Genomic DNA, 23,700 nt, shown 5'->3' with positions numbered 1-23,700 from the left:
TTTTCCTTCCTCTTTCTTTCTCCCTTTCCTGTCCCTCACTCATATCTGTCCCGTCTGTAACAACTGAAAATAAAATAAAATAAATAATAAAAACAAAGGTCGATCAAATGGACCAATACGGCAAGGCCATGATGATCCATTTGGCAAAATAAATCCATTGGGTATCCTTGTTGGTCTTCAACAATTCTGATGGCTAAAGAACCAAATGGGACAGGCAAAAAAAAAAGAAGGAAATATTAAGCAACCTAACTAATAGGGTTGCAAACTCCCAGCAAAAAGAAAAATAGGGAACCACGCCCCACCCTCCACCTCATGATGTTTAATCGACGTAATCAACTTTAATTTAATGTATGTGCAAAAAAATGCACAGAAATCAATTATTCTTCTACAGTAATTAAATAGATTCAATATCTTCGTTCAACAGGATTGCAGACTGCACAGATGGTACCCAAAGGAAAAAGTACTATAGCTTACTAAGTTAAAAATTTGACTTAATAGTTCTGATATATAATAATGGACTATACATTTTATATCAGATTAAAACTTTGGTTGTAAGATTCAGATAATTATTTATTAAAAGCTCGACATGAGAGTAAGAAAGAAAAGTATGTCTTTGTGCCCCCTTTTCCCTGTTCATGCCCTATCGGCCCCCCTGGCTAAACTTTGCTAGATCCGCCCCTGCACAGTTACAGCCGTCAGCTGTAGAAAAAGATCCTGGTGTAGAAAGTAATATTAAATAAATTCTAACAGCAGCTTATCAAGCTTAAACGTGCTGCTGTTGTTCAGCCGCTGGTTTCCTCTTTCTGGCGCAAAGTGGGCGATAAACAAACAAGAGAGAAAAGCCGATCAGCTGATCATTGATCAGTTTCATGATTGAAGCAGCACCAAGAGAGGGAGGGAGAGAGAAGAGGCTGTAGCTCCTTATATCAGTTGTTAAGCTTAATGTGGGAATGTTTTACAAACATTCAGAGATGAACTTACACACTTGCTTTACTTCTCTGGGATACCTTTCTCTGAGATTAAATGCTGGTTTGGTAGTGAGGCTCCAAATGCTCAACCAGACTGCCGACAGGTCTCGCACGCCACAGCCGCTCTATCACGTGATGCATACTGCTCCGACGTCCTGAGGTTATGAGCTGAGTTATGCCATCTCGCAAGGATCCCTTTCGATTCCCACTGGTAGGTTAGTGATTCTGATGTTGTTTCTCCGTTCTCGATCTTCCAACTGATTAATCTTGAGTGTGAGCTTGCCCATTTCAGTTATACAGTTGTTAGCATCTTTTTTGACTTGGCGGACTGAGCCCTGTAGGTTATCGACCTTGACCAGTGGCATATCCACTTTAGCTACCTGCATGTTTAAGTTGTCTTGGACCGACCGCAGCAAGGTTACATTTTGAGAAATACTTGCACCGACAGGCGATAGAGCTTGGTCCAAGGCCTCTGCCCGCATGTTTTTCATCACGCTCTGCAATGTTTCTCTTTTGGCTTCGGCTGCTAGAAAGGGAGAGTACAGACGGAGCTCAATGTGGCGTGACCATGTCTCTACATGCCTCACCGAAAGTCCTCGATAGTTTATTAAACTTTTAATGAGATTTGCAGATTGTCTCAGTGGAGTTTAATAAACTCAGCCATCTGATCCTTCATATCTCAAATATAACAGGACGCTGGAGTAAATTTTCAAGCATCTCACATTTCTGTTTAACCAGTTTTCTGTTTGACGTTTATTCAGCTGTGTGAAAACTATAACTTTAATCTCAGCCAAACCGATTTACTGAGGAACAAATAAAACACTGAAAAAAGCTAAACAATCACATTTTTAAGTTATCTAAGTGGTAAATGGTCTGTATTTGTATAGCGCTTTACTTGGTCCTAAGGACCCCAAAGCACTTTACACTATACACAATCATCCACCCATTCACACACACATTCACACACTGGTGATGGCAAGCTACAGCGTAGCCACAGCCGCCCTGGGGCGCACTGACAGAGGCGAGGCTGCCGAACACTGGCGCCACTGGGCCCTCTGACCACCACCAGTAGGCAACGGGTGAAGTGTCTCGCCCAAGGACACAACGACCGAGACTGTCGGAGCCGGGGCTCGAACCGGCAACCTTCCGATTACAAGACGAACTCCCAACTCTTGAGCCACGATCAACTTATATATCATGTTTAACCTGAGTAGCGAAAGACCGTGGGGGTCTGAAAACGATGTGCCGGGAGTTTGGTGTTATTGCCGGCTCTAGTGACCTCCCGGTCAGTTATCGAGCTGGTGGGTAGCAGACGTCTCCGAAAACGTCGGAGCGCTTTACAAATATGTGGTCTTGATAAACCGAGCAGATATATGAAGTGTACACAGCTACATTCTCACCTGAAAATGTTAAAAGTTTATTTTGTGACCCAGAAAGAGTAATAAGAGTAGTAGTAAAAAGTAGCGGCCGCCATTGTTGGAAACTGGAATTAGCTGGATCGCGCTATGAATTCTGGGATAGGCTGGGCCACAAAGGATACACGCGACCCATCCTTCAAATCTGGGGAAAAGGCGGATGCATTTGGAGGACTCTTTGAATTTAGACAGCTTTCGTCGCATCGCTGTGACGTAATCGGCCTAGAAATGGGGCCTCAGGAGGATGCAGCCCCTGACGGAGACTGCTTCTTCTTCTTTGGCGTTTAAGGGCAGCTGGCATCCTTGTAGATGCAGTGCTGCCATCTTCTGTTTCAGTCCGTTATTACACTTTTAAATCCTACAACTACCGGTCGATCTACGCCCCTACCCTCACCTATGGTCACTAGCTGTGGGTAGTGGCTGAAAGAACAAGATCGCGAGTACAAGCAGCGGAAATGAGCTTCCTCCGAAGGGTGGCTGGCCTCTCCCTTAGAGATGGGGTGAGAAGTTTGGCCATCCGGGAGGGGCTCAGAGTAGAGCCGCTGCTCCACATCGAAAGGAGCCAGCTGAGGTGGTTCGGGCATCTGACAAGGATGCCCCCTGGGCGCCTCCTGGGCGAGGTTTTCCGGGCATGTCCCACCAGGAGGAGGCCCCGGGGCAGACCCAGGACACGCTGGAGAGATTATATCTCTCAGCTGGCCTGGGAACGCCTTGGTGTTCCTCCGGATAAGCTGGAGGAGAGGTAGGTCTGGGCTTCTCCGCTTGGGCTGCTGCCCCCGCGATCCCGCCCTGGATAAGCGGAAGATAATGGTTGGATGGATGAATCCTACAACTTATTCCGGCGTCTTTCAGGATCTTACAAAGCTTCACACGACAAGTCGACTATTAAATTAGTTGTCGACGATTTTGATAGTCGACGTAATCGTAACTAGTCCGCTAATCGTGGCAGCCCTACCTGTTACAGTGTGTCAGCTACTTAACTGCTTTCAGTTGTTGGATCCAGTGTAACCAATGACTTTTTCCAATGAAATAATAAAATGAAAATTACTGATTAATATGTAGGGTCTTTACTGTAAATAACTGCAAAATAACTGCTTTACGCTTTAGTTTATCAGTCATTAAAGTAACCGTGTAACTCATCAGAACCCTACACAATATTTTGACATAATAAAATATTTTATAATTTCCATCCATTGTTTGCTGCTCCTGGTACAGTTACGAGCGCTCCATTGATGTTTAGTGTAGTCATCTGGGTTAAACATGACCAGCTGCTGGTGTTCCCTCGTCTGTAGCCTGGTTGTACTCAGTGCTGTGCTTTTGCCCCAAGTAGTGAAACAAGTTTGTTTCTTGCATATCAGTTTTCTTGCATATCTTCAAGGTACTGTGCTTTGTAGGTTGCTGATGCAGATACTTATGATCAAGCAGCTCTTGCTCTCAGACATGCCTGGGCTCGTTCATTACACTAAGGAACAAGAAAATGGCATTGCTATAGCAATGAAATCAGTATATAACATATGTGGCACACTCCTACTTTCAACTGGGGTGGGCTCTTCAAGCAAAAGTACTATTAATCAGCCTCTTGTACCCAGTTCTGCTTGACCTTTGACTTGCTTGTTTTACCTGAACCAATCATCTTTGGCATGTTTCATCTCTTTGTACAGTAGCAGCTACACATGTTCTTTGGATTATTTTAAATTTGATATCTTGTTATATTTTCTGGCAGACTAGCCGTGGAGCACGCATTGTTGCTTACCATTATTGTAGTGTAAAGCGCTTTGGGGTCCTTAGGGACTAAGTAAAGTGCTATACAAATACAGGCCATTTACCATTATTAAAAACAACAATACATTTGGATGTATGTGTTTATTTACACAAGAGACATATTGTCACAAGTCATCATTAGCAGTATTTTCTTCTGCAGGTGTGGCATGACATGTTGTCTGTCGCCATCTGATTGGATTAGCCAAGATGCTAATGCTAAAATCGCTACCTGTTTATGTGGAAAGACAGACAGATAAAGGCTGATTGGAACGATACAGAAAAATAATAATAATAGTAAAAAAACAACAGTTTTAGAAATCTTTATTCTTTCTTATAATTGCTGTCATTATTAAAACAATTTCTTAAAATAGATAAAATATCACCACTTAGTTCAATCTATGTGAACCCTGCTGTGAGCTTGTGTCAGTTTAACACCATGATGGGTTTCTGTGTCTCCTTGTTCGTTCTTGATCTTTTCCATGAAATTATGTGGTTCCACCTGAAAGTTCAAGCTGTTAAATTTTTAATTAGTCTGCTGAGCTACCAGATGTTTTTACAGTCTTCCTTAACACCTCAAGCAAACCCTGCTGCTGTTTGCAGGACGTCCTGCAGCCAGCAAAGGAACCTAATTTGTTTGTTCGTGTATGACATGAGTTTGGTCTGTTTTCCCTCCCTGATAAGTTTGCTACTCACAGGTTGTTCACTCACAAATCCAGGAGTTGATCCTTAAAATTTGAATCTTCATTGTGGACACAATTTAATCAGCAGACTAAGAACTGGAACGGGTGCAGGAGAGTGCTGGGTCCGTGCCGGCCTAGGAGCAGACACAGGTGGAGGTGAAGGCTCAGGGGCAATCACTGGTGGAGCTATAATCATTATTGGCACAGACAAGAGAGCACAACAGTCTTTAGGAGTAGCAACAACAGAAACAGTGCTTACCTGGGCTCCAGATGGAGCGACAGTCCTTGAAGGCTTTAGCTGTGCTACTAGCATAGTCTCAAGTGAAGCACCACAGAAAGACTCTGCCATGGCAGCTTGGCAACACAAAATTCAGGCTGTGTCTTCACAGGCTGAGAAAAACAACATTCATTATCTAATTTCTTGGGCTGGTGAACACAGAAACAGTCACAGATGCTCAGGAGCAGAGACATTAGGGTTTGCCAGCTTAGAAACAAGAAACTTTGTTTGTTGCTGACACTGAAACACAACATGTATTCCCAATACTGCCTGACAGTCATCAGAGCAAACATGGAGAGAAACATGTTTTAAATGCAGTATAGATTGTCTGCTGGAGTCATATGTTTGATATGTCCAAGCTGTTAAGCCATACCTGTCATGATGCTGGAGCTCAGGACCCTAAATAGACAAATGAACATTATTTGGTTTCTCAGCAGTAAACAACGAAGGAGGACGCCTCTGAGATAAGCAGAGGTCATGGGTGTGAGACCTTGCTATGTGATGGTGAGTGGGTCAGCTCCAACCCAGGTTAAATACCTGGGAGTCTCCACCTTTGGCTTTTAGAACTGAAGAAGCTTCTCAGATGAGAGGTGAAATGTCTTCAAGAAACGTTCCTTTCTCCTTAGACTGCCATGACCTAGGTGACTGAGAACCAACACAACTTTTTAGTTGCATACACTTTTGAGCAGCTAAGCCACATTAGCTAGCTTGTGCTCCTGTGATGCTCTTACCCCGTAGGAGCAGTACATTCTTTGTGTGCAGGCTGTGATCAGCTGTGCTGCTTCAGTAATAGCTTCTCTGTGTGGATTTAGCCAGCCAAATTTCAAAAAGATATAAACAAATGTTATGTGAGTTCTACGGCTGATAGCTGGTATAACAGGTGGAATTCAGTGAGTGAATCTGACCAGTGTTATAAACTAATGTCTGTTACCTTTGATGTAATCGAGATTTAGCCAGTCCAACATAATGCATCACTGTAAACATTATCACAGTCCTGCTAACACACCACTTTATGCTGCGCTAAGCTGCCTGGTATTTTCATGCAACCTGTGAATAACCCAACATTTGCATACGTCAGCTCGTTTTGCAAGATGTTTCAGAAAAACAAGCCAAAAACTTGATAAATGATCTGATTTTAAATACCTACAGCGATTTAGGACGTTACATGTGAGCTTGCTGAGCAGTCCTCACCTTTGAAAATAATCTCTCCTCTTCCTCTTACATTTTCCTGCAGCTATCAGTGCTGCACATGTTTTCTGCACATTTAGCTCACAGATATGTTTTCTGACAAACTGCGTGGGAACAGTTTGTGTGTTTGGGGATTTTGATTCAGCCATTTGAAATTACGCAGATCACTCTGGCCCACTTTAACCCCTGGGTTTCACATATGTGCAGTGCAGATAATTGTATCATTAAATAAGCCAAAAATATGCAATATGATGCTTCTTTCTGTTGAACATTTGACTGACAGGTTAAAGAGAGATCTAAAATGTAGCACTTTGTCTTTTGTGTTTCTTCTTTAAATCAGTTAAAACATAAAAGTGTTAGAAAAGGATAATACAATAAATTTTACATGTACTTAGGTTCTATTTACATTTTATGAAACAGTTGAATGTAATACACCACAAACATAGGAAGGAGTTAATCCAACTTAAAATGGACTTTCAGTTGTTCTGGCTGGTTTAGAAAGACAAGTAGGATGCAAATTATATGTAAATCCAAAAATATTTTTCAATTATATTTTCTTTTTCGGCTTCTTTAAATCATTCAGTGCCAACCAAAATCAGACGTGCTCCATAGAAACCTTCCTGTTCGGTCATTCCAACACATCCCAAAGATGCTCTGTGGGACTGAGATCTGGTGACTACAGAGCAGCGGTATCCAGCTACAATAGCAGGAGGTCCACTCCATCATCCAGTCAATCTGGGGTCAGAACATTTTAAATGAACCAACAAAAATATTTTCTTTCATGTTTATTAAACATTTAATTAACAATATAGATTTTTGTCTTGTAACTACTGATCAATTATTCATGTGCTCATTACATCATCTGCTGAACAGAAAAGTGCAATCCAGTTCAAGTACTGATATTAAAACTATTTAACAAAGAAATTATGCAATAATCTATTGCACACAAACCAACATTAATGTGTCTCGATGCTCAATCAACCAGGTAAGTAAATCCCAAAAGTTTGATTCTGTTCGTCAGGATGTTTTCAGTGGGAGAAACGTTTCGTCATCATCAGGTGACGTCTTCAGTCTCAGCTGACTGCAGGTTTCAGTCTTATAAACAGGACATTTGCACAATGACTGAAACCAGCCCACTGAAGGAACAATGGGCTGTGAGATCAGCTCCTTGATCAATAATATGCAAATTGTCATGACCATTGATCAACAACCACTGATCAGTGGTCATGAGTAGCATTCACAGATGGGGAATGGCCATTCATCTTTCATAGTCCACTTTACATATTTTTGACAGAGCCATCTTCTTTTACCCAGTCTTCTGTGCACCACCAAGTCGTCATTGTGCTGTCAGCAAGTGCGAGCTTCCAAGATAGTCACTTAGCAACCCGCATTGAATGGCCTGCATTGTTCTTCTTTGTCGTTTTTTTGGTGCAATACCGCCACCAGCTGGCTTAGAGTGTGGACTAGAACGTCGCTGACCCACATAGCTGCCCATCGCGCCTGTTCAAAAGTCAGCCACTGCAGCCAGCAGGAATAAAATATCTAACGACATAGAAAATGGGAAACCCCCTTGATCTCCACATTTGGACCGGAGTCCAGGGGTTGGGGACCCCTGCTATAGAGTATATTTGAGTGCAGTGAGCTAATTGCCGTGTTCAAAGAAACCAGTTTAAGATTATTTCACCTTTGTGACAAGGTGTGTTATCCTGCTGGAAGCAGGTTGTGTTATCCTGGTAGTTCAGCAGTTTCTGAAATACTCAGAGCAGCACCAACGACCACGCTACTTTCATCTTCATTTAAATCACCTTTCTTCCCCACTGTGACACTTGGTTTGGACTTCATCAGGTAGCCTTGATCATGGCTACATGCCTTAAATGCATTGTGTTGTGACATTGTGACTGGCTGACTAGATATTTGCATCAACAAGCACTTAAACAGGAGCACCTAACCTGTGAATGTACATATAAAATGTGGATAGGCAGAACAGTTTATTTTGAACATGTAAATATAACTAAAATAACAAGAGAAAAACGTAAAAACATCAAGTTTCCATGAATATCTAATATCTACACAGTGTTTATGCTCAAAAAGGAGTAGCATGACATTTACACGTTTTCTGTTTCAACCCCCTTTGTTCAAATTCCATTATTTTCAAATCAATATTCAGAATTTGCCATTTTATAACCCACACATGTTTAACTGTATACAAGTCCACACTCATATACAACACCCCACTAAATCTCTGAGCCGGGGGGAGGGCAGTAAACGGAGTAATGTTTGGGCATTGCTTCATATGGAGTATCAGTGTGTGAATGTGTGTGTGAATGGGTGGATGACTGGATGTATGAAGTGCTTTGGGGTCCTTAGGGACTAGTAAAAGCACTATACAAATACAGGCCATTTACCATTTATCTGTGACAAATACCTGAATGAGTACTTTAAGTTAGTTGAGTTACTCTGGCCTGAATCTATAAAAATGAGGACAAGTCTTCAACAGACACAATGAGACAGGTCAATTTCTTATATCCATGCAGTTTATTGTTTTTAAACAAGTGTGTGATTTTTTTGTATTGATGTATTTCTCCTAACTTCATCTCCACACACTGTGTTCATTTGTTTTGCATCGGTCTGTGTTCTGTTCTGCAGCTCCCTATTCTGGCCTCCTCTATTGTCAGTCTTTACTTCCTGGAGCTGACGGATATTTTCCAGCCGGTGCATTCTGGGTACAGTTGTAATGATCGCAGTCTATCTCTGCCATACATCCTCCCAAGACAGGAAGTCTGTCCATTGCCTTTGCTCTTCAGCCTGGCCTTCGCTGCACCTACTGTCACTGTAAGTACATCTCCACATGTGCAGCTTTCACATTGGCTAGCACAGTAACATAGTGTCTAAAACACCACTTGCTTTCAGGGACTGTGATTACAGGTGTAGGTGGGAATTAGGCTAGTCATAATACTAGACTTTCAAACTTGACACTAATACTGCAGGGCTGGAATGGGCATATCAGGCATTTGCCCGGTGGGCCGACACACTTTTTGGCTGATCACTGTGCACTGGACTTTCACGCACTGACCGCAGCCTGTTCATTCATTTTCATTACCGACTCCGCCCAGTCAAATCCCTTAATGAAGCCGGGCACTTCCTCTACCGTCGCTGTGGGCTCACGCAACTCGTAGAACAAAGTTTAGGGGTGAAATGTTTTTCAAATTTCCCCACGTTTGCTGTCGGGGCTGCTGCTTCTGCACCATCAACAGTTGTACCAGTGGCAAGCGTTAGGCCTGCTGTTTACCCTCTCTTCATCTCTTTTTGTTCCTTATGCTCCCTCTTTTGTTTTCATCTATATCATTCCCTGGCCACTTTGGGTGGATCGTCCCCAGTATACGCTTTCAGCAAATTGTAGGTTATTATGTTGTCTTTTTATTTACGTTTAATATAGTGTCTACACATCTTTGAAAAGAGGGTTGTAGTTTCCACAAATAAAACATAACTAAACTAGGTAAATGTATTCCTTGTCTGACTAATAGAGCTGTTAAGTCTCCTTCTTTTCTTTATGGAGACAAATGTAGTAAATTGTGTTTGACTGGGAAAGCAATCTTCCCACAGCAGATCTGCACTCCTACTCATTTTGTAGATCTGTTCCCAATGCTGTGGGAGTCTGACCAACCTGAGAGCAGTGAAAGCTCTACACTGTTTCTATGTTGTACTAACAGAAATAATCCAGCCATTTCTCTGTTGACATGAATTATTTTGAACTGACTTTTTTAATACAAATGAAGCTTATGCACAAGTTCAATAAAGAAGATGTATGGCCTCACATCTGTCCACATCCAGGTGCTGCCAGCTAAATCTAAGCACTCCCATCATCACTCATCATCACTGGTCTAGTCCAATCACATTCTCCTGACCTTCTCCAGGCCAATCAGCATTCATGCTGTATACTTTAAATCTCATTGGCATCTATCATTCTCCTTGCAGACGGCTTTGTGCAACCCACCTCCTCCCCATCTCTACCTCTCATCACTCAGGCTCCATTCAAGCCACCTTCATCTCCACCACCAGCATCTCCGTCCTGCTCTAATCCCTTTCACCCACTCCGCTGAGACGGGCCACCAGAGTCTATCCGCTATCTATATTCTTTTCATCAATAAATCACGTTCATTCTTTCTAATCATCTCTCCTCATTGAACTTAATGTTGGTCTTTTTTATAGGTAACATGAAAATTATCTATATGTCTTATGAGTTCTTATATGGCTCTCACAGGCTAAGCAGCATGTCATTTGTGTCATAATAACATTAATACATTTGTACAAATTAATATCATGCCGTGTGGTTAAATGTTTGTGCGTGTTGGAAGTTTTTCCCCTCTTTGTTGTAACCACTGTTGGGGTCATCACTCATAAAAAGTAATGTATTACACACACACAGAACACTTTTATTAAAATCAATGCAGTGCATTGCTAAACTACTCCCAGGAGAAAGTAATTTGTTATACTACTCATTACATTACTCTTACATTTCTCCATAAAATGACATGAAATCCATTGTCTCATACTTACCATTTATCATTATATATGGTATCATTATAAACCTATAGGCTACAGTCTTTATAGTCATGCTGACTTCTTGCTAGCTTAGTGTTAGCATGCTGTCCACACATATGCTTGCAAGGAGCAGAAGTTAAGTTAGCAGTATAATGCGGTTGTTTCGCTCCTGGATGCAGCATCCGCTTTACCATCCACTTTAAAATAAAGAAACTGAATTTGAATAAGTTACATTTGAATTGCTCGGATTGAATCTGAATTGTAACTTGAATAAATGCTTTTAGAAACTGAATATGAATTAGCCTAATTTGAAGTTCAGTTTATTGGTTTGAAAATGATCATCACTAAATTGAAATTGAATTTTATATTTTGGTAATGAATTCATTTGCTTTGAAACTGTATATTATCCTTTAAAAATTTAGCTCTCAAATAATTTCAGATTCACTTCTCACCATTCAGTTTCGGTTCCAAAATTCAGTTTTTGGGGACTTACTTCCGGTTCAAGAGTAATGAGTGCAGATTAATAGAACTAGGTTTTACTAGTGGACCGAAACGGAAATCTACAGCATCATGAGCTAGATTAAGATTTCAGAAGTCATTCGTCATGTCGAATGACCAGCGGATAAGCTTTCAGGTTGGTAATAAATGTATTACATGTATAAGAACAAGCGTCATGTTAACAAATGATAGCCGTACATTGAGATGCTTGGCTACAAGTTGAACAGCGACAAGGGGCAGTACCCTCCATGGAGAAGGAGGCTAGAGGGCAAGATCAAAGTAGCACGGAGGGAGGTTAGCCAACTAACGGAGTTGCAGAAAGGTGCAACAAATAAGGTGCCTAAGAAATACAGCAAGCTGTCCATACCTGAGGCCTTGGAAACTGCCAAGCAAAGACTCACAGCCTTGGCCAGCCGCTTGAGGAGGTACACCAGAGAGATAGAAGGCAGGAGAATAAACCAGCTGTTCTCCACAGAACCAGCAAAGGTGTACTCTCAGTCGCAAGCGAACAATAAGAGAACAGCACCACCAAGGCTGGAGACGGAGCAATACTGGAAGAGCATATGGGAGAAGGATGCAACCCATAACGGCAATGCTCAGTGGCTAGAGGATCTGAGGGCAGACCACAGCGACCTCCCTGAACAGGGTCCAGTAACCATCACAGTGGCAGATATCCAAGAAAGGGTCTCCAGTATGAAGAGTTGGACAGCACCAGGGCCCGACATGGTTCACACCTACTGGCTGAAGAAGCTGACTGCACTCCACGAGCGTCTGGCAGCACAAATGAACCAGCTGCTAGTTAACGAGAGACACCCGGAATGGCTAACTGAAGGCCGGACGGTCCTGATCCCCAAGGACCCCAAGAAGGGACCGGTCCTTTCCAACTACCGACCAATAACCTGCCTCAGTACTACATGGAAGCTCCTGTCAGGCATCATATCAGCTAAGATGAACAGGCACATGGGTCAATACATGAGCGGGACACAGAAAGGGATTGGCAAGAATACCAGAGGCGCAAAACACCAGCTACTGGTAGACAGAACAGTCAGCCGAGACTGCAAGACCAGACTGACCAACCTGTGCACTGCCTGGATTGATTACAAGAAGGCCTATGACTCAATGCCCCACAGCTGGATACTGGAATGCCTAGAATTGTACAAGATCAATGGGACCCTAAGAGCCTTCATCAGGAACTCAATGGGGATGTGGCGTACAACACTAGAGGCCAACTCCAAGCCCATAGCACAAGTCACCATCAAGTGCGGGATCTACCAAGGAGATGCTCTGTCCCCACTGCTGTTCTGCATAGGCCTGAACCCCCTCAGTGAGATCATTAACAAGACTGGCTACGGATACCAACTACGGAACGGAGCAGTTGTCAGCCACCTCCTGTACATGGATGACATCAAGCTGTATGCCAAGAGTGAACGAGACATCGATTCACTGATCCACACTACCAGGCTATACAGCAATGACACTGGAATGTCGTTCGGACTGGAGAAGTGTAGTCGGATGGTAACAAAGAGAGGGAAGGTAGTCAGAACTGAGGGGATTGAACTACCAGAAGGCAACATTGCAGACATAGAGGACAGTTACAAGTACTTGGGGATCCCGCAGGCGAATGGGAACCATGAAGAGGCTGCTAGAAAGGCTGCAACCACCAAGTACCTGCAGAGGGTCAGGCAAGTCCTGAGGAGTCAGCTGAATGGTAAGAACAAGATCCGGGCCATCAACACGTACGCCCTGCCCGTGATCAGGTACCCTGCTGGGGTAATAGGCTGGCCAAAGGAGGAGATAGAAGCCACTGACATAAAGACAAGAAAGCTCCTTACCATGCATGGAGGGTTTCACCCCAAGTCCAGCACCCTGAGGCTGTACGCTAAGCGGAAGGAAGGGGGCCGGGGACTGGTGAGTGTCAGCACCACAGTCCAGGATGAGACAACGAACATCCAAGAATACATTGGGAAGATGGCCCCAACTGACCGAGTGCTCAGTGAATACCTCAGGCAGCAGAAACCCAAGAAAGAGGAGGGAGACGAGGAACCATCATGAAAGGACAGGCCCTGCACGGTATGTACCACCGGCAGATAGAGGAGGTGGCTGATATCCAGAAATCCTACCAGTGGCTGGACAAAGCTGGACTGAAAGACAGCACAGAGGCACTAATCATGGCAGCACAAGAACAAGCTCTGAGCACAAGATCTATAGAGGCTGGGGTCTATCACACCAGGCAAGACCCCAGGTGCAGGCTGTGTAAAGATGCCCCAGAGACAATCCAGCACATAACAGCAGGGTGCAAGATGCTAGCAGGCAAGGCATACATGGAACGCCATAACCAAGTGGCCGGCATAGTGTACAGGAACATCTGTGCCGAGTATAACCTGGAAGTCCCGAGGTCAAAATGGGAGATGCCCCCAAGGGTGGTGGAGAATGACCGAGCTAAGATCCTGTGGGACTTCCAGATACAGACGGACAAAATGGTGGTGGCTAACCAACCGGACATAGTGGTAGACAAACAGAAGAAGACGGCCGTAGTGATCGATGTAGCGGTTCCGAATGACAGCAATATCAGGAAGAAGGAACACGAGAAGCTGGAGAAATACCAAGGGCTCAGAGAAGAGCTCGAGAGGATGTGGAGGGTGAAGGTAACGGTGGTCCCCGTGGTAATCGGAGCACTAGGTGCGGTGACTCCCAAGCTAGGCGAGTGGCTCCAGCAGATCCCGGGAACAACATCGGAGATCTCTGTCCAGAAGAGCGCAGTCCTGGGAACAGCTAAGATACTGCGCAGGACCCTCAAGCTCCCAGGCCTCTGGTAGAGGACCCGAGCTTGAAGGATAAACCGCCCGCAGGGGCGTGCTGGGTGTTTAGTTTTATATATATATATATTAGGGGTGCAACGATACTCGTATCGATATTGAACCGTTCGATACAGTGCTTTCGGTTCGGTACGCATATGTATCGAACAATACAAAATTTGTAATTTATTTTATCAACTTTTCTTCTGACGATGCTGTCTGTGTTGAGCGCTCAGTGGATCTGCGTTCGACTACTCCGCCTAGGCTGCACTGTCGAGCGCAGATCCACTGAGCGCAGCGTAAGCTACTGAGACAGAAGCTAAGCTCGTTGCAATATGACAAATTGAACCTCCCCCACCCTCATTCAGATCTGGCCTTTGGAACTATTTTGGTTTTCATGTGACGTATGACCCTGAAGGTAAGCGCGTCATGGACTAAAGTAAAACAGTATGTTGGATGTGCCACGCAATGCTCAATTACATGGGTGGGAACTAGTGTGTTAGCGCAGTTAGCTTGTTAGCTTGTTGGCCGTCCAGCCCCACGCACGGGGCGATCCGCAGTAGCTTGTTAACGGAGATTTCCTGTGTTGTGGCGTTAACGTCATTTCAAATTAACGCTGACAGCACTAGTGGGAACACAACGAATATGACTGCACATTTACTCCGGCATCATCCTAGTGCAAAGACAAGTGGAAGCAGACAAAAACAACAAGCAGCATGCTACAAACTTTACCCGAGTCATTTAGACAGCCGTTAGCACATGAGTCTCCTTATGGGGACCTGATATGTTTAATATGCTGCTGAGAATATAGCCCAGAAGAAGCGTATAGTATAGCTTTTATTTTGGAAAGAGACATTTCTCTGTAATAAACTCTCTTTTCCAAAGATGAGTGATTCCTCAATCAGATACAGGGCTTGCAAAATCGCTAGCCCGACGTCCCGGGGCTAGCGATTTTTCCAGTCGGGCTACCAAAATCTATCTCTGCCCTGCCCGTCAGCCTATCGTAGGAAGGAAAAATATATGTCAATGCTTTTGCATTCTTTCTGAAATGCAGCTGGGCAATTATGTTATTGGCATCGGTGAGCCACTGTCAATATGTGACATATTGAAATCGCGTTTATATATTAAAAAAAAAAAAAACACCCAGCACGCCCCTGCGGGCGGTTTATCCTTCAAGCTCGGGTCCTCTACCAGAGGCCTGGGAGCTTGAGGGTCCTGCGCAGTATCTTAGCTGTTCCCAGGACTGCGCTCTTCTGGACAGAGATCTCCGATGTTATTCCCGGGATCTGCTGGAGCCACTCGCCTAGCTTGGGAGTCACCGCACCTAGTGCTCCGATTACCACGGGGACCACCGTTACCTTCACCCTCCACATCCTCTCGAGCTCTTCTCTGAGCCCTTGGTATTTCTCCAGCTTCTCGTGTTCCTTCTTCCTGATATTGCTGTCATTCGGAACCGCTACATCGATCACTACGGCCGTCTTCTTCTGTTTGTCTACCACTATGTCCGGTTGGTTAGCCACCACCATTTTGTCCGTCTGTATCTGGAAGTCCCACAGGATCTTAGCTCGGTCATTCTCCACCACCCTTGGGGGCGTCTCCCATTTTGACCTCGGGACTTCCAGGTTATACTCGGCACAGATGTTCCTGTACACTATGCCGGCCACTTGGTTATGGCGTTCCATGTATGCCTTGCCTGCTAGCATCTTGCACCCTGCTGTTATGTGCTGGATTGTCTCTGGGGCATCTTTACACAGCCTGCACCTGGGGTCTTGCCTGGTGTGATAGACCCCAGCCTCTATGGATCTTGTACTCAGAGCTTGTTCTTGTGCTGCCATGATTAGTGCCTCTGTGCTGTCTTTCAGTCCAGCTTTGTCCAGCCACTGGTAGGATTTCTGGATATCAGCCACCTCCTCTATCTGCCGGTGGTACATACCGTGCAGGGGCCTGTCCTTCCATGATGGTTCCTCGTCTCCCTCCTCTTTCTTGGGTTTCTGCTGCCTGAGGTATTCACTGAGCACTCGGTCAGTTGGGGCCATCTTCCCAATGTATTCTTGGATGTTCGTTGTCTCATCCTGGACTGTGGTGCTGACACTCACCAGTCCCCGGCCCCCTTCCTTCCGCTTAGCGTACAGCCTCAGGGTGCTGGACTTGGGGTGAAACCCTCCATGCATGGTAAGGAGCTTTCTTGTCTTTATGTCAGTGGCTTCTATCTCCTCCTTTGGCCAGCCTATTACCCCAGCAGGGTACCTGATCACGGGCAGGGCGTACGTGTTGATGGCCCGGATCTTGTTCTTACCATTCAGCTGACTCCTCAGGACTTGCCTGACCCTCTGCAGGTACTTGGTGGTTGCAGCTTTTCTAGCGGCCTCTTCATGGTTCCCATTCGCCTGCGGGATCCCCAGGTACTTGTAACTGTCCTCTATGTCTGCAATGTTGCCTTCTGGTAGTTCAATCCCCTCAGTTCTGACTACCTTCCCTCTCTTTGTTACCATCCGACTACACTTCTCCAGTCCGAATGACATTCCAATGTCATTGCTGTATAGCCTGGTAGTGTGGATCAGTGAATCGATGTCTCGTTCACTCTTGGCATACAGCTTGATGTCATCCATGTACAGGAGGTGGCTGACAACTGCTCCGTTCCGTAGTCGGTATCCGTAGCCAGTCTTGTTCATGATCTCACTGAGGGGGTTCAGGCCTATGCAGAACAGCAGTGGGGACAGAGCATCTCCTTGGTAGATCCCGCACTTGATGGTGACTTGTGCTATGGGCTTGGAGTTGGCCTCTAGTGTTGTACGCCACATCCCCATTGAGTTCCTGATGAAGGCTCTTAGGGTCCCATTGATCTTGTACAATTCTAGGCATTCCAGTATCCAGCTGTGGGGCATTGAGTCATAGGCCTTCTTGTAATCAATCCAGGCAGTGCACAGGTTGGTCAGTCTGGTCTTGCAGTCTCGGCTGACTGTTCTGTCTACCAGTAGCTGGTGTTTTGCGCCTCTGGTATTCTTGCCAATCCCTTTCTGTGTCCCGCTCATGTATTGACCCATGTGCCTGTTCATCTTAGCCGATATGATGCCTGACAGGAGCTTCCATGTAGTACTGAGGCAGGTTATTGGTCGGTAGTTGGAGGGGACCGGTCCCTTCTTGGGGTCCTTGGGGATCAGGACCGTCCGACCTTCGGTTAGCCATTCCGGGTGTCTCTCGTTAACTAGCAGCTGGTTCATTTGTGCTGCCAGACGCTCGTGGAGTGCAGTCAGCTTCTTTAGCCAGTAGGCGTGAACCATGTCGGGCCCTGGTGCTGTCCAACTCTTCATACTGGAGACCCTTTCTTGGATATCTGCCACTGTGATGGTTACTGGACCCTGTTCAGGGAGGTCGCTGTGGTCTGCCCTCAGATCCACTAGCCACTGAGCATTGCCGTTATGGCAATTTAATGAAATTTGCAGATTGTCTCGGTGGAGTTTAATAAACTCAGCCGTCTGCTCCTTGCTATCTAAAATATAACAGGACCATCCATCCATCCATCCATCTTCATCCGCTTTATCCGAGGCTGGGTCGCGGGGGCAGCAGCCTAAGCAAAATAACAGGACACTGGAGTAAATTCTCGACCATCTGTTTAATCAGTTTTCTGACGTTTGTGAAAACTATAGCAAATAAAACACTGAAAAAATAGAATAGAATAGAATTCAACTTTATTGTCATTGCACATGTCACAAGTACAAGTCAACGAAATGCAGCAAAAAAGCCAAACAATAAGTTATCTAAATGACTTCTATATCATGTTTAACCTGAGTAGCGAGGGTTTGAAAACGATGTGCCAGGAGTTCGCTGTTCTCCCCGGCTCTAGTGCCCCTCGAGCTCCCGGTCAGCTATCGAGTTGGTGGGTAACAGACCTCTCTGAAAACGTCTGAGCACTTTTACAAATATGTGATGTCTTGAAAAACCGAACAGATATTTGAGGTTTACACAGCTACATTCTCGCCTGAAAATATGTTAAAAGTTTATTTTGTGACCCGGAAAGAGTAATAAGAGTAATATTAAAACTAAGTAGCTTCCGCCATTGTTGGAAACTGGAAATGGCTGGGTCGTGCTAAGAATTCTGGGATATGGTGGGCCACGAAGGATACACCCATCCTTCAAATCTGGGGAGAAGGAGGACGCATTTGTCAACCGCATTTCGAGGATTCTTCGAATTTGGACAGGCTTCGTCGCGTCGCTGTAATGTAATCGGCCTACAAATGCGGCCTCAGGAGGATGCAGCCGTTTCAGTCCGTTACTACACTCTTAAATTCTACTACTTATTCCTGCGTCTTTCAGATCTTACAAAGCTTCAAATGACGCGTCGACTATTAAATTAGTCGACGCTATTGATTTTGATAGTCGACGTAATCGTGACTAGTCGGCTAATCATGGCAGCCCTACTTCGAACCAGTTTTTATAGAGAATTCGTTCTCGGTTCTTTAAAAGCTTCAAGCTTTAAAAGCTTGAAAATAAAAGTTCAAAATGTCAAGTAAAAGAAGTTAAAGGCTGTTATGGATTTGTGATTTGTTCTTTTGGATTGAAGAGCTTTCCATTCTTTTTTCTTTTTTTTGTATTTGTTAATCTTGTGTTTTGTATTTCTCTAGTGAATCGGAGTTTGTAATTTCTAAATCTTTGGTTCTTGTTTTGTTACATTAGTTCCCTTTTGTGCAGTTCCCTTTCCAATTTGTTCCTAGTCTTGTCTCTGTGTCTTGTCATCAGCGTCTCCAGTTGTAATCCAGTCTTCCTGTTTTCGTTTCTCCGTGTTAAGTTCACTTCTCAGTCGAGGTCTCAGTTTTTGTCATTTCCTGTTTTACTTTGATAGTCTCTTATCCTGTTTGCATTGTGTTCTTTTTTTTTTTTTTTGCTTCCTTTTTCTCATTAGTCCATTGTTAGTGTCAACTGTGAGCTGTTCTCTTGTTATCCTCTGTGTGTTTATGTTGTCTCAGGGTTCCCTTTGTTGGGTTCTCACTCCACGCTGTGTCCCTCTTCCCATGTGCATGTGATTCCTGCGTGATCCCCGTTGCGATCGACACGGGATCCACGTTGCGATCCCTGTTGCGATCCACGTGGGATCCCCGTTGCGATCCCTGTTGCGATCCACGCGGGATCCCCGTTGCGATCCCCGTTGCGATCCACGCGGGATCCCCGTTGCAATCGACACGGGATCCATGTTGCGATCCCCGTTGCGATCCACGCGGGATCCCTGTTGCGATCCACGCGGGATCCCAGTTGCGATCCCCGCGGGATCCCAGTTGCGATCCCCGTTGCGATCCACGCGGGATCCCCGTTGCGATCGACACGGGATCCATGTTGCGATCCCCGTTGCGATCCACGCGGGATCCCTGTTGCGATCCCCGCTGCGATCCACGCGGGATCCCTGTTGCGATCCCCGCGGGATCCCTGTTGCGATCCCCGCTGCGATCCACGCGGGATCCCTGTTGCGATCCCCGTTGCGATCCACGCGGGATCCCTGTTGCGATCCCCGCTGTGATCCACGCGGGATCCATGTTGCCTCATTTGAGGTCAGGCTTCCTAGTTTCTGTTTTGTGGTATCGCGGGAAATTAGTTGGTTATATAAATATATGAGTATGCATAATAGTTATTATTCATAGATACCTGCATCCTAAGTTCCTGTTATTCATCTGAAAGAAACAGAATGAGTGTGTCGTTACAATGGTAATGCCAGGAGAGGCAGTATTGGTTCTGTGTTACATTTATGTTGTAAGAAAGTGGAAGAAGAGAGTGCCCTGTGGGACGCAGTAAAATGGACACTGATGTTCTGTACATGTACTGAAAAGAAGGTTCAGTAAACAAGTTGCAACGATTCTCCGGTGTAAGGCTCAGTTATTTTATTTTTGTTTTGCAACATCCTTTTGGCGACGAGGACGTTTAGGGGGAAGGAGTTTGGGGCAACCGGACTGAAAGAAAAGAGAAGAAGAAAAAAAGTGATGGAGTCGGCTACAGGTTTGGCTAGCTTTTCAAAGAATGCAAAAGTTTTCGGCTGGAAATAGAAGGCAGTAACCTCGAAGCGGAAATGGCTACAATTGGCACGCTAGTAGAGTTCGATCCAAAGAATCAGACGTGGGATGAGTATGCGGAAATACTCGATCAGTTTTTCGCAGCTAACGAGATCGACGATGCAGAGAAACAAAGAGCGATATTAACAAGTGTCGTCGGAGCAGCGACGTACAGCTTCTCAGCCTGGCCAAGCCCAAAGACAAAACCTTCCAAGAGCTGGTGCTTCTGATGAAAAATCACTTCGATCCGAAGCCCAGTGAAATTGTGCAAAGGTATAAGTTCGACTCTTGCTCCCGCAAGCCGAATGAAACCGTCATGGAATATGTAGCGGAGCTGCGTCGCCTGGCGCAGGATTGTAACTATGGCAACACGTTACAACAGATGTTGAGAGATAGGATCATCTGCGGAATTAAGGATGACCGAATTCAGAGATGTCTCTTGTCAGAAATAGATCTCACTTTTGACAAGGCTCTGTCAATTGCAGTAGCCATGGAGACTGCAAATAAAAATGCACAGGATCTGCAGACCTCAGGGGCGTCAGCAAAATGTTTCAGTCTCACCAGAGGACAACAGGAGAGTCGTACCTTTAAAGGAGAAAGTAAAGAGTGTTATCGTTGCAAAGAAACCAAGCACACAGCAGCAGACTGTAAGTACAAACAAGAAAAATGTCATGCTTGTGGTAAAGTGGGACACATAGCTAGAGCTTGTAGAAGCAAGACTAAACTGAACCAGAAAAAGTATGGATCGACATATGTAAAGAAAGAAAAAAAGCAGAGTTCACACTACAGTACTCACAATGTGGGTGAGAAAGCAGATAACAACAAAACTGATAGCTCTGAAGATGACTCTTTCATGTTGAACTGTGTCAAGTGCAGTCAAGGGCACAAAAGAAAACTGTTCAAGTTAGGGCGTGGCAGTGTGGTACACTTGAGAAGAGTAGACCCCTACACTGTGGATATGCAAATTGATGGAACAAAGGTGAACTTTGAAATTGACACTGGATGTTGCCTAACAGTCATGAACGAAGCAACATTCAGAGAAACAGGGAAAGACAGCAAGTCCCCCAGCCTGCAGCCCATCAAAATCAAGCTGGAAACTTATACAGGGGATCCTGTTAAGGTGATTGGTGCAACACGAGTCAGCGTCAAATACAAGCAGCAGAAAAAATATCTGCCCCCGGTGGTGGTCGAAGGCGACGGCCCCAGCTTGCTAGGTCGAGTTTGGCTTGAGGAAATGAAATTGGACTGAAGTGAAGTGAAAAACAGTCGTAACAACAGAAAGCTGCACCGAGTCAAAACAACAGAAAAAACACTTCAGCAAGTGTTAAGTCAGTCAGTGTGGCAAGATGGCGCCAGTGTTCACGGCAAGCCGTCTCCTGCGCTGTTATTTGTTGTTTATCGTCTTCTCTCTATGTGCTGCCCTGATGTCTGCACGTTACTTTTTTTTTTGTTTCCCGTTTGGATCTTTTGCATCAGAATTGTTGTCTTAAGGCCCAGAAAGATGCCAAGCGGATTTATTTTACCAAGTGGATCATCATGGCCTTGCCATATTGGTCCATTTGATTGACCTTTATTATAATTATGAATTTATTTTATTTTCGGTTGCTACAAACGGGACAGACATGACTGGGGGATAGGACAGGGAGAGAGAATGAAAGAAAGAGAGGGAGAGAGAGAAAACCAAAGGGGAGAAGAGACGGTGAGAAGGGGGGAAGAAAGAAAGAAAAACAAACAAAACACCTGGATCACCTGTATGGAGAAAAAAAAACAGAAGAGAAAGCAAACAGCAAAGAGCAACATAATAAAAACAGCACCATCACAATAAACTAGCTAGCAGTAGATAACAGTAGATACTAAATATTAAACAATATTGTGCAGCACGCAAGATAGACAGCGCACAATGTGCTTTGAGGCAGCAGCCAAGAAAGGTGTAGTCCGCGTCTGTGAACACCCGTGTGTACACCTGTGTGCATACCTGTGTGGATCAGCATGCTTGTATTCCAAAGGTTTCTCCATGTAACGATCTGCTAGGGAGTGTGGGGAGCCATAGCCCCGTCCACCAGGGTATGAAGCAGGTATGGAGGAGATCCAGGCCCCAGAGTACAAGGACCTGAGGAGGACCACCAAAGGGGGGGGGAACCATGCCACCCTCCTGGGAAGAGCTGAGTAGAGCCCCAAATGAGAGGTCACCCCGCAGCTACGGAGCAGAGGCCAGAGGGGGTTGCAGTGGCGTGCCCGCAGGCTCGGCCGGTAGCCAGCTGTGCCAGAGAGGACCGAGCTTCAGGCCCAGAGGCCAGAGGGCATCCCACCCCCCGGAAGGAGCCCAGCCAGGCCACAGGCGCCCGGCCCCGCCAATCGGCCACCAGGAGTGAGCCGGTACATACAAGAGCGCCCAGCCCCAGGCGACAAGGACCACCAATGCACCAACGTCTGAGGGCATTAGCCACCGGCAGGGAGTGTGGTGAGGGGAGATAGGCCTCCGTACTTTAGAGGGCCTGAGATGTACCCAGAGAGGTTGAGTCTAAGACCCAACCTGACATATAGACACAGACGAACAGGCGCACGCAGACACAAATGTGCATTCCCACCCCATATGCACAACCAAGTACTCGGCACTCACCCAATGTGTAGACAGACACAAATAGACACTGCACAGACAGTCACACTCCCCAAACATACTCTATATCCCAGGTCCAGGTAACCCCGCCCTCAGAGGGGCAAGCCGCACCTAGACCCAGGAGATGTAACCCTTCTCTCTGGGGTGGAGGCAAGCGGACCACCTCCTTATCTGCAGTAGCAGGGAGGCCCCGCATCCCAGACCCCAGTCTGACGGCCAGCACCTCCTCCCAGCCCCCCAGCCCTGACGGCTAACAGAACCAGTGTGAGTGAAGACCTCAAACCTCCCTACGCCCGCTCATATGTAGTGTTGCTGTGTGCTGTTCTAAAGTGCATTTAAAACTCAGGAGAGCATGGTACTAGCTTCCTCTCAGAGAGCAGCCCGGCTCCTCCCGAAAACCCTCAGTGTCTAAATGCAATTAAAATTGAGGGTAGGGTTGGAGTACACCGACCATCCTCTGGATGCTGTAAAACGTGCCCATCCCCAAGGCCCTATATGTATGTGTTATGTGAGAGTGATGTAGATGTCTAGGTTGCAGAATAAAATTGAGGCACAGGCGGCCAGAAGGGGACAGAGGGGGAGTGCCTCCCCTGCACCCTGGTGACATACCTGCACCCCAAGCCCTGCGTGTGTGAGTGGGTGTGGTAGAGCGGGAATAGGGAGGCAGCTGAGGATGGGGAGGGAAGAAAGGGAGGGGCAAGCGGCCCCTCCCTGGGGCCAGCTCCCCCGCTGACCCCAGTAGGCACCCCCACACTCTGGAACCCACCAGGGCAAGGGGGCCCAGGCCCATCCGGACCGGGGCCCGCAGCAGCAGCACCGCCCAGCCCCACAGAGTCCGGGGCAGGCCACTCGACTCCACCCCAGAGAAAACTGCACCCACCCTATCATCCAATCATCTCCCAAACTACACAAGACAATAGACAC

The 23,700-nt window shown here is 45.8% G+C and overlaps 1 protein-coding gene across 1 annotated transcript in view; it reads left to right on the top strand.

The window, feature by feature from the left end:
• Nucleotides 1–23,700, top strand: part of LOC146648892 (phospholipid phosphatase-related protein type 4-like) — a 72,233-nt gene that overhangs the window by 7,880 nt on the left and 40,653 nt on the right. The window contains exon 2 of the mRNA XM_085388498.1: nt 8,936–9,121. Coding sequence (XP_085244624.1) covers nt 8,936–9,121 — 186 coding nt within the window. The remainder of the gene's footprint in view (nt 1–8,935; nt 9,122–23,700) is intronic.

Source organism: Rhamphochromis longiceps, linkage group LG18, assembly GCF_057381845.1.
Source record: "Rhamphochromis longiceps isolate RC_006_pf linkage group LG18, R_longiceps_female_GT1.1, whole genome shotgun sequence".
Classification (NCBI taxonomy): domain Eukaryota; kingdom Metazoa; phylum Chordata; class Actinopteri; order Cichliformes; family Cichlidae; genus Rhamphochromis; species Rhamphochromis longiceps.
This window is presented reverse-complemented; position numbering and strand designations above follow the sequence as displayed.